At 41.0% G+C, this 12095-nt stretch overlaps 1 protein-coding gene across 1 annotated transcript in view; it reads right to left on the reverse strand.

The window, feature by feature from the left end:
- Positions 1-228: 228 nt before the first annotated feature.
- CRLF3 (cytokine receptor like factor 3) overlaps positions 229-12095 on the reverse strand; it is a 30704-nt gene continuing 18837 nt past the window's right edge. The window contains exons 7-8 of the mRNA XM_077749861.1: positions 2802-2914; positions 229-1697 (exon numbers count right to left, since the gene is read on the reverse strand). Coding sequence (XP_077605987.1) covers positions 1441-1697; positions 2802-2914 — 370 coding nt within the window. The 3' untranslated portion in view covers positions 229-1440. The remainder of the gene's footprint in view (positions 1698-2801; positions 2915-12095) is intronic.

Consider the following 12095-nt stretch of genomic DNA (forward strand, 5'->3'; position numbering starts at 1 on the left):
AATCCATCCACATTCACTCAATCCGACTTTTAATGGACACACGTTCTATGTCAGGCACTGTGCTCGGCATCAGATACCACAGAAGATAAGAAAGTCTAAGCAACTCGAGGCAAGTTACAGTGGTATTTGCATTAAAATGAATGGAGACACAAGAAATCCTTTCCTCTCTCTACTTTAAAGATTAAAACTGGATTCATCACATCTCAGAGAAGAAAAAAAATACACGCATTTAACTTTGAGGTTTTTATTTTGTTTCACACAGCTGGACAAGGCATCTACACTCTAGCACATCTTCTTAACAGTCACTGAACAGGTGAAAGCGACTTATATATAAAAAGGCAAGGGAAAAAGGTCATGATTGTCCAACAGGGAATTTGAATCCCCAAATAAATTATCTTACAAAAATATCAAACTTGCTTTTCCGCATTGCTACTGTTAAAAATGAAGGAAAAAAAAATTCACATTAAAAAAAAATCTGTAGGCTGGTATAGCAAGTGAAGCTAATCATTTTTACATCCTAAGTAAGCCCTTCAAATAAATATTTTAAACAAATTGAAGTTTTCCAAAAAACAGGTCAAGTATTTAGCCTATATTTGTTTGGTCCACTAAAAGACCGTTCATAAAACTGACATTAAACTGGACTGTAGCTCATAGCCTATGAGTAGTGACACACACATCACGGAGGCTGGAGATGTACGTGTGCATATGACATATACGTCAATGGCTACTGCTGTATATACTACTTCTGTAAGTAGTTTTACCCTGTAAAAATCCTCTAACCTACCATGAATTCAACTGCAAGGAAAGAAAAAAGCCAATACTCTGCCTATTGTAGACATGTGCTCAGTAATTTTAAAAAACACAAAACTTATCACGCTTCTGGGAATTCAAGATCACTGAACACGAGATAAAATTCAATACTGCTTACAAATACCTGAATATGGAGAGCATATTCAACACTCACGTGGAGAGCGCACAAGTGAATGCATGTTACACAACTCTGGCCTCTAGCTGGTCTATTCCTCCTGTTTTATCCTAAAGTCTTACATGGCTTTGGATCCTTAAAAGATAGAGATTTAATAAAATACTGTTACACTAGGGCTTTCTGTTCTAATAACCAACTTTTAAAGAAGGACAAAAGAAGGGTATAGGGCTTTCTGTGTCTCCTCATACTTTAAAAGCCAATTTGATTTCTATCGTGATGCTGATATTCCAATTAACACTATGCTAAAAGTAAAACTGACTGCACTAGGGTTTTGTCCACAATAGTCAAATCTCTTCTTGCTAAAATATTCCAAATAAATCCAGTAAACAATTTCCATTTTCAATGACTTAACTGAGAGATGAATCCAACAATTTTTTTTAAGCCAATTTCAACTGAACTGAGCTGAGGGCAGCTACATTTAAAACCCTGCAAACCAAAGCCAATCATCCAAAAATCTAGAATACCAACACTTTCCATCCAGGATAGAAAAATGAGCATCCAAAATAAAGAGAACCACAAGATTGATCCAGTAACCAATCAAAAACCACCTCTCTGTTATTCGAGCTAATAGTGACTCGAAGCTTGAAGTTTCCTCCGTCGTTATTGTTGGTGGATCCTAGAGTCACAGCTTCGATGTCAAATGTGACGGTGGACCCAGAAGTAACTGCTGGCAACTGATTAGTCATTTCTTTTCCATTTACAAAAACTGCACCTGAAATATTAAGGTAAAGAATCATTTACATGTGAGCAATAATGAAGAACTGAAACGTACTCTAGATTACTGATAACACAGCTAATTTCCTAACTCAGATCACGAAAACATTCTGGAATGCCAACTGGTCAAAGAGAACGCATCTCAATTTGTTAATTAACCGCCATCCCCAAGGCAGGAGAAAAAGTTAAAGCTTTAATCACATCTTAGAGTTCTGGTCCAGGGTTCTACCCTTTTAGGACAGAGACTGAGTTTCCCATGAGGACGGCATCAAAAGAAACTTGAATCCATTACGAGATTACATCCCGTGAAATAGAAAGACTGCTGCACATGAAATAAAGAATCTTGTTCTACCTACTGCTTGACCCACACTAGGAAATATTAACACATCTTGAGAGGGGATTTTAAAAGTGTGATTACAGGGGCGCCTGGGTGGCTTAGTCGGTTAAGCGTCCAACTTTCACTTAGGTCATGATCTCGCGGTTCGTGGGTTCGGGCCCCGCGTCGGGCTCTGTGCTGACTGCCAGCTCAGAGCCTGGAGCCTGTTTCAGTCTGTGACTCCCTCTCTCTCTGACCCTCCCCTGCTCACGCTGTGTCTCTCTCTCTCTCCTAAAAATAAATAAAACATTAAAAAAAAAAATTTTTTTTTTAAAGTGTGATTACAGTAGAGTAAGGGGCCAAAGAACCCCTACAGAGATAAGACAAATTAAGTACACGCTCTTCTCGGTTCATCGGTCTATGCTGAATTTAGATGACCTGTGCACACAGAATTCAGAGGTAGACTCCTTGGTGCAAATCCCAACTCAATCACCTCTCAGCTATGGGAGTTGAAGCTGGTCACTTAACCTCTCTGTGGCTCAGTTTTCCTCATCTATAAAATGGGTATAATACTACTCCCCACTTCAACAAGTGGTTAAAAGGATTAAAGAATTTATGACTTATAAAGGGAATAGAATAATGCCTGGTAAGTAATAGCCATATAGGTTATGTCATAAACACTTGAACTTTCTCTCTGCTACAAATGTGTGATGTTAGAAGAGATTCGTATCTTACGGACAGTAATTCAGGTGTTTCGAAAGAGAACGCCAGTCATGTATCTCTTACCGTTTGTACTAATGCACACTGCTTGGTCACGCTGCAGAGAGTCATAGCCATTCTGTTTTTCTGCACACACTCCTATACTGTCTCTTCTGTCTGGTTGGCCCACAGTCTCTACTCTGTAAATGAGACAGAAAGTCATTAGTCTTTTTTTTTTTTTTTAATGTTTTATTTATTTCTAGGAGAGAGAGAGAGTGTGAGCAGGGGAGGGTCAGAGAGAGAGAGGGAGACACAGAATCTGAAACAGGCTCCAGGCTCTGAGCTGGCAGTCAGCACAGAGCCCGACGCGGGGCTCGAACCCACAAACAGCAAGATCATGACCTAAGTGAAAGTCGGACGCTTAATCGACTAAGCCACCCACGTGCCCCAATTAGTCTTTTCTTTTTAAAACATGATCTCTAACAGTTACTAAGGTTAAAAAGAACAATCTCATAATAATTGCTCTTAGTAATAGCTAACAATGATTCAGCCCTTCCTAAATTCCAGGCACTATTCTAAAAGTTCTATCGCAGGGCGCCTGGGTGGCTTAGTCGGTTAAGCGTCCGACTTTCGCTTAGGTCATGATCTCGCGGTTCGTGGGTTCGAGCCCCGCGTCGGGCTCTGTGCTGACTGCCAGCTCAGAGCCTGGAGCCTGTTTCAGTCTGTGACTCCCTCTCTCTCTGACCCTCCCCTGCTCACGCTGTCTCTCTCGCTCTCCTAGAAATAAATAAAAAACATTTAAAAAATAAATAAAAATAAAAGTTCTATCGCTATCTGCCAATCACCTCACTGAATTCACATAGCAACCCATGAGACAGGTGCTATTATTACCATGCCTATTTTATTTTATATGTGAGAAAAGACAAGATTAAGAAGAGGGTAGAGTCTGAGCCTGACCGCCTGGCTGAGTGCTGGGCCCATGCCGGCAACTCGGCATTGTGCCTGCAGATGTAGGCGAACTACTTCCAGCTAGGACGATGCATTTCCATTTTATGTTTTGGCTCTGGACACAGAGAGAGCCTGTCATACTTGCCATTTTAGCAAATGTGACTGTGACTGCCATCACCTAAACCCTGAAGAGTCGATGCAATGGTTTGATTACTGTTTATCAAGTATTTAGAACTTTAAAAAACAGACGTTCTAGTCTTTAAAATATGGATAGTACAGTCATGAAGATGCTCTGCTTGGAGAACTTCATGTGTGGAAAGTTGAAGCATTTCTTTTTGTGTTTTAGTCTCAAAACACATCACCATGCACTCCAGAAATAGGAAACTTAAAGTCAATCTATATCTCTACTACCAGATGCATCTTTCCCTCTGTTCCAGAAAGCCAGACTTTGCAAGGACAGAAAAAGAAAACTTAGCAGGGAACAGAATGTAGCTTTACCAAGGGAAGATGTGATGATACCTACTCAGTATGGCCTCAAAATGTCTCGTGTTGCAAAGCGGCAAACACGCAGGCTCACGATAAATACGTGGGCAGGATTCTGAAGCCCCTGCACTTGTGCACCGGCAGTCTTAAAGAGGACACTGATGTCACCATTACGGCAGAATCGGGAGTCCGAGTTCTCATTCCACCACAGAAGCATGGCTTTAACAATGACACAGACCGAAACACCTTCCGGAGCTCTCCGGAAAGCAGGTGAGAAGCGGCAGTACCCCACGGGAGCACAACGCTGAAAACAGCTGCACTGAAACGGGCAGGAGAAACTTCCCTTTCCCAAGTCAGTCCCTCTTCCAGGCTACCACAGCTCAGTGCCTGGCAAGAACACCCGGCTTCTGACTTTTCCTTTGGGGCAGGGGGAGAGAGAGGGAGAGAGAGCGAGCGAGGAGTGGAGCACAGATCTAGCTTTCCAACTCTTCGGGAGGCTGCCTGAGGGACTAATTTCTGCGGTGCCTCATTAAGGCACTGACAGAGTGACCACAGTATGGTTGCCCGAATGCTGCAAAGAGAAACGAAATGTGAAGCGTGTGACCCGGGAGAAGGTTCATAACTTGAGGCTTCTCTCCCTCGCGAGGAAGGGAGAAGACGCGAATGTGCTTCTGCGCCAACTTGTCGCGGGGCTGCTCAAGGGAGTGGTATCTGCCTCACTTGATGTGGGCACTGATGGGGGCTGGCAGCCCCGGATTCCTGGTGGCCACTGCCACTGAGTACGACACAGAGGAGGGCGGCTTGGGGCTCTAACATCACAGAACAGGCCATGCCATCGACAGGCACCAGGGGGAGCAAGAGATTATGAGCTCCGGAAAGACGGGTACCACTCAAGTCCAGGAAAGTCACGTTCTCCTAAAAAAGGCTTCAGAGGCCCCCAGAAGCTCTAGCTGGGTTCACGTGCGCGGGTCACCTATACGAAAGCAGGTGATAAAAACGGTGAGAGGTGGCTGTATTCGCACAGTTATAGATCTGAATAGAAAATTATAGGGCATATAAAGCAGCTGGGAAAAAAGACCCAAACAAAAACCAAAATGGATCTCCAAAAAATTATCCAAACCAACAATTCAAAACAACCATTACAAAGATGCTCTACAAGCCTAAGAAAGCAAGACATGAACAAAATGAGAATACCAACAAAGCGATGAAAAATATAAAAAAAATAACCAAACTGATATTTTGGAGCTGAATAATACAAGAGGAACCGAAAAACTGACAAGAGGAGTGCAACATCACACAATCAAGCAGAGTTTAAAAAAACAAACTAACATCAAAAGACAGGTCTTTTGAATTATCCAATCACAGGGACAAAAGAAAAAAGAAGGAATTGAGTCTAAGAGACTAATAGAGGAAGAGAGAAAGGGGCAGAATGTTCATTTAAGGAAATAATGGCTGAAAACTTCCCAGATATGAAGTTTGGGGAAGGAAGAAGCCTACTGGACACCAACTAGGATTAACCCAAGAAATCATGCTGAAACAGTACAAATTGTCCAAAGTCAAAGACTGAGAGTTTTTAAAGCAGCAAGAGAAAAGGGACTCATCACGGGGCACCTGCGTGACTCAGTCGGTTAAGTGTCCAACTTCGGCTCAGGGCATGATCTCACGGTTTGTGGGTTCAAGCCCCGCGTCGGGCTCTGTGCTGACAGCCAGCTCAGAGCCTGGAGCCTGTTTCAGATTCTGTGTCTCCCTCTCTCTCTCTGACCCTCCCCTGCTCACGCTCTCTCAGAAATAAATAAAAAACATTAAAAAATTAAAAAAAAAAAAAAGACTCAACATATACAAGGAAGCTCACCTGAGACTATCCATGGGTTTCTAAGTTGAAACCTCATAGGCAAGAAAGGAGCAGGGTGATACCCTCAAAGTGCTTAAAGGAAAAAACTCTGCCAACCAAGAATACAATATCTGGCAAAACTGTCCTTTAAAAAAATGAGGACAAAATAGGCATTCCTACAAAAGCTGAGGGAGGTCATCCAAAGGAGGCCTGCCTTACAAGAAATGCCAGAAGGAATCCTTCAAGTTGAAATGAAAAGACTGTAAAGAGCAACATGCAAGTATGTGAAAGCCTAAAGCTCCCTGGCAAAGGTAACTATATAAACACAGGAACAGCAAGACACTGAAATGATGGTGGGTAAATCACTTTTAATTCTGGTGTAGAAGAGGCAAAAGATAAAAAATAATACAATTAAAAGATGTTAATGGATCCACAATATGAAAAGATGCATTTGTGACCTCAATAACATACAGTGTGGGAGTTAAGTTGTTATCAGTTTAAATAGATTGTTGTAACTAGGTGTTGTATGTACACCCCACGGTAACCCCAAAGAATACTGACAGAAGACACACTAAAGAAAATGAAAAAGAAATCAAAGCACATCACTACAAAACAAAAAACCAGCAAGACACCAAGGGTGGCAGCAAGACAGGAAGAGAAACACAAAGGTACAAGACAGAAAGCAGTGCTAAAATGGCAATAGTAAGTCCTTCTCTATCAGTCATCACTTTTACTGTAAATGGACAGGGGCGCCTGGGTGGCTCAGTCGACTGAACATTTGACTCGATTTCAGCTCGAGTCATGATCCTAGGATCATGGGATCGAGCCCCATATCACGCTGAGCATGGAGCCTGATTACAACTCTTTCTCTCTCTCTCTCCCCAGCTGTCCCTCCATTTCTCTCTCTAAAAATTAAAAAATCTAAATGGATCAAACTGCCCACTTGAAAGATGGAGTGGCTGATGAATATAAAAGATCCAGGCTCACTTTAGACCTAAGGAAAGGTAGGGAAAAGATATTCCATACAAATGATAAGCAAAAGAGAGCAGAGATGGCCATACTTAATATCAGATAAGATAGACTTTTATGTCACAAAATAACAAAACAGGCAAAGACAGACATTATATAATGAGAAAAGGGCCAACTTACCAGGAAGATAAAACAATTGTAAATATATGCACCCAACATCAGATCACTTAAATATAGAAGACAAACATCGACAGAACTAAAGACAAAACTAGTGACATAAATAATAGTAGGAGATTTCAACATCCCATTTTTAATAAGATAGAACATCCCGACAGAAAATCGATATGGAACAGAGGATTTGAATAATACTATAAACCAAAGGAATGTATCAGACACATACAGAGCATTTTACCCCAGTGAAGGAGAATGAATACACAGTCTCCACAAGCTTACATAGAACATTCTCCTGGACACATCATGTTAGATCAACAAGTCATGACAAATTTAAGAATAATGAAATCACACTACATACATTTTCTGACCACAACAGAATGAAACTAGAAATTAATGGCAGAAGGAAAACTAGAAAGTTTGAGTACTATCATGCTAGAGGGCCCTGTATCCCTCAGAACAATGGAAGCTTCTTGTTGGGAACCCTTTCAGGCCTTGCCCTATGGGTCTCTCTTTGGTGGATTTTTTAAAAAAATTTATTTCTTTAAAAAAAATTTTTTTTAATGTTTTATTTATTTCTAGGAGAGAGAGCGAGAGAGACAGCGTGAGCAGGGGAGGGTCAGAGAGAGAGGGAGATACAGAATCCAAAGCAGGCTCCAGGCTCTGAGCTAGCTGTCCGCACAGAGCCCGATGCGGGGCTCGAACCCACGAACCGTGAGATCATGACCTGAGCCGAAGTCAGACGCTTAACCGACTGAGCCACCCAGGTGCCCCTCTCTTTGGTGGCTTCTAATTTGTATCCTTTTGCTATAACAAAACTCCAATCATAGTGCTTTCCTAAGTTCTGTGAGTCATTCTAGCAAATTATAGAATTTGACGGTGGTCATAGGAACCCTGGAATTTGTAACTCTCCATGTAGTTAGAAGTGAGGATATGCCTTGGAGACCCCTAAACTTGAAGCTGGTACTGAAGTGAGGCTACTTTTTTTTTTTTTAAATGTTTGTTTTTGAAAGAGGGAGAGAGAGGGAGAGGGGGAGGGAGGGAGGGAGGGAGGGAGGGAGAGAATCCTAAGGAGGTTCTGTGCTGTCAGCGCAGACCCCAACGTGGGGCTGGATCTCACGAACTGTGAGATCATGACCTGAGCTGAAATCAAGAGTGGGATGCTTAACTGACTGAGCGACCAGGCGCCCCTGGAGGACTATGCTTTTAACCTTGTGTTTGGCCAACTTGTTGCTAGCATACATTCGCTCAGTAATTTAAAAAAAAAATTAAAAAAAAAATTTTTTTTAATGTTTTTTATTTATTTCAAGGAGAGAGAGAAAGACAGCGTGAGCAGGGGAGGGTCAGAGAGAAAGGGAGTGACAGACTCTGAAACAGGCTCTAGGCTCTGAGCTGGCAGTCAGCACAGAGCCCGACGTGGGGCTCGAACCCACGAACCTCGAGATCATGACCTAAGTGAAAGTCGGACGCTTAACTGACTAAGCCACCCAGGCGCCCCAAAAAAATTTTTTTTGAGACAGAGAGAGTGCATGAGCAGGAAAGGGCCAGAGAGAGAGGGAGATACAGAATCGGAAGCAGGCTCCAGGCTCCGAGCTGTCAGCACAGAGCCCAACGTGGGGCCTGAACTCACGGACCACGAGATCCTGACCTGAGGTGAAGTCAGATGCTCAACCAACTGAGCCACCTAGGTGCCCTGAAACTTTTTAAATCAATAATTAATTAAAATGTTTTAAAATCAATTAAAGGTACTAAAACAGAAAAGGTCCTCAACTCAGTGAGAAAAAAAAATCCTAGAAAGAAAAAACCCTCCTAATCTGAATAAATCACAAAGTAATTCCTAAAAGCATCCTGCACCAAAACTGCACGTAATAAATAAGACCGGCACAGCATAAAAGTTTACAAAAGTTGCTCTGAGTATAGGATTAACCAGGAAAGTAAACAGCTAGTATGCATGAAACACAGAATATTTTCACAGTTCACTAAGAAATAAAATGGAAATTTAAAATTATTGAATTCTTAAGTTACGAGACAAGTAGTCAGGACATTATATCCTAAAAAACTACTGTAGTTGTTCTCTCATATAAACGAGTTCTGAAAGAGACTATGTAAGAAAGAAAAAATACAAGACAAATGAGTAGCTCAGTCAGTTAAGCATCCAACTCTTGATTTCAGCTCAGGTCATGATCTCGTGGTTCGTGGGTTCGAGCACAAGTCTCTAGAAATGCATCCACTGCATAGAGGAAAGTAGTAGAAAGTCCTAGGTACAATATTCTGGAAAGAACAGGGCCGCAAAGAGGAGCAATTTGATGGGGCAACAAGAAAGCTAATCTATTATTCTTATTATCCTGCCCTTTGGCTAACCTTGACTGGATTTAAGTGACATATTTTTTTTGTTACACAATCTCAAACTTTTTTCTTCACAGTGGCCACTTGGACAAAAATCCAAAAACTCAGCTGCTTTGCTAATAAATATATGCAAAAATCCAACTTTATGAATAAAGAGAAGAAAATGAAATTTATATTTTGGCCTACTATGTATTTGGATGAAATAAAACCAGCAATACTTAAGACTGCCAGGTCCGCAGTGACATCAGTACCTCACATGCTGCTGGGAGCACAGCCAGTCAGTGTGTCACTAATAGGAAGACTGGCCCAAGGAAGAGAGAACGAGCTGGGTGTCAACAAAGAGGGTCACGACACAGCTTGACATGTCAGCAGAAAGAGAGAGAAGGGTGCCTTGTAAAGTCATGGCGAAGAAGGGTTTTTTGAAACAGAAATATGTTCCTTACCATACAAATCTTAAAATAGCTTTAATCCCGTCTCAAAACAAAATTGATTAACTTGAATAGTCCTTTACCCATTACAGAAATTGGAAATCTTCCAACGAAGAAAATTCTAGGATGGCTAATTGGTGAATCTACCAAAAATTTAGGGAAGAAATACTAACAATTCTACACAAACAGTTCTGGAGACAAAAGAGGAAGAAATACTTCGCATCTCACTTTGTGAGGCTGGCCAAAACCAAAACCAAAGACATCGTACATAAAAAGACAAATATCTCTCTCATGAAGAGAACAGAAATCCCCTATAAAATATCAAAAATCAAATTTAGTGATGAAGTATATATAAAGAATAGTACATGACTCAGTGGAGTTTCTCTGGGAAATGTAAAGCTGATTCAATGTTCAAAAATCTATCACTGTAATTCCCCATATTAACAGAAAAAAAAAACAACTGTATTACCTTAATAGATGTATAAAAATAACTAGACCAAATTAAACACTCATTTATGGATAAAATTCTCAGCAAACCACAAGCAGAAGGGAACTTTCTTCACCTGATAAAAGGTATCTACAAAAAACCTGGTGCACTTGGCTGGCTCAGTCAGTAGAGCACACAACTCTTGATCTCAGGGTTTTAAGTTCAAGCCCACACTGGCTGTAGAGATTACTTAAAAATAATTACTTAGGGGGGCGCCTGGGTGGCTTAGTCGGTTAGGCGTCCGACTTTCGCTTAGGTCATGATCTCGCGGTTCGTGGGTTCGAGCCCCGCGTCGGGCTCTGTGCCAGCTCAGAGCCTGGAGCCTATTTCAGAGTCTGTATCTCCCTCTCTCTCTGACCCTCCCCTGCTCACGCTGTCTCTCTCTCTCTCCTAGAAATAAATAAAAATATTTAAAAAAATAATAATAATTACTTAGGGGTACCTGGGTGGCTTAGTCAGGTGAGCACCCAACTCTTGATTTTGGTTCAGGACATGATCTGACGGTTTGTGACATTGAGCCCCATGTCAGGCTCTGCTGGCTCAACCGCAGAGACTGCTTGGGATTCTCTCTCTCCCTCTCTCTCTACCCTTCCCTCACTCAAGCTCGCTCACTCTCAAAAGAAAAAAAAAAAAAAAAGGAAAAAAAGATACTATATCCAGAGGTTGGAACAATCAAAATATTAAAATACCAATTACACTCAAACTAATTTATCCGTTGAAGGCAATCACAATCAAAATCCCAGCAAAATTTTTTTTTTCTTAGAAATGGACAAGCTGATGGGGTGCCTGATGGCTCAGTCAGTTAAGCATCCAGTTTTAGCTCAGGTCATGAGCTCGCAGTCCATGAGTTTGAGCCCCACATCAGGCTCTATGCTGACAGCTCAGAGCCTGGAGCCTGCTTCGGCTTCTGTGTCTCTCTCATTCTCTGCCCTCCCTCCTCCCCCTGTTCACACTCTTTGTCTCTCTCGTCCTCAAAAATAAATAAATATCTTTAAAAAAATTTTTTAAATAAAAAGAAATGGACAAGCTGAATCTAAAGTTAAACAGAAAGACAGAGGAACCAGAATAGCCAAAACAAAAAAAGGATAAAATTAGAAAAATCATATTACTTGATTTGATGACTGACTTACTAGAAAGCTACGGTAATCAAAATTTTAGTTCTGGGAAAGAAGAAACACGTAAATCAATGAGACAGCATCCAGAAACAGTTCCCCACACATATGGTTAACTGATTTTTGACAAAGGTGAAAGTCAACTCAATGGAGAGAGGACAGTCTTTTCAACAAATAGTGCAGGAACTACTGGACCAGATGTAAAACAAAACACAATTTAACTCACATTTCATACATTATACTAAAAGTAATTCAAAATGGCTCAGAGATCTATATGTAAAATTTGAAAACACAAAATGTCTAGAAGAAAACATAGGAGACCTTAAGACCTTGCATTAGGACAAAGACGTCTTAGATACAAAACACCAAAATTACCAGATGAACTGATGAACTGTATTTCATCAAAATCAGCAACTTCTAGTCCACAAAAGACATTGCTAAAAAGACAAGCCTCAGACTGGTAAAAAATATTTTCAAAACATATACTTAACAAAGGATTTATATTCATCAAATACCAGTAATAAAAATCTTTTTAAATAGGCAACAGATTTGAAAAGACACCTCACCAATGAAGATATATAAATGGCCAATAAGCAAACATATGAA

The sequence above is a fragment of the Crocuta crocuta genome, unplaced genomic scaffold, assembly GCF_008692635.1.
Source record: "Crocuta crocuta isolate KB4526 unplaced genomic scaffold, BGI_CrCroc_1.0 scaffold149, whole genome shotgun sequence".
In the NCBI taxonomy this organism is placed as follows: domain Eukaryota; kingdom Metazoa; phylum Chordata; class Mammalia; order Carnivora; family Hyaenidae; genus Crocuta; species Crocuta crocuta.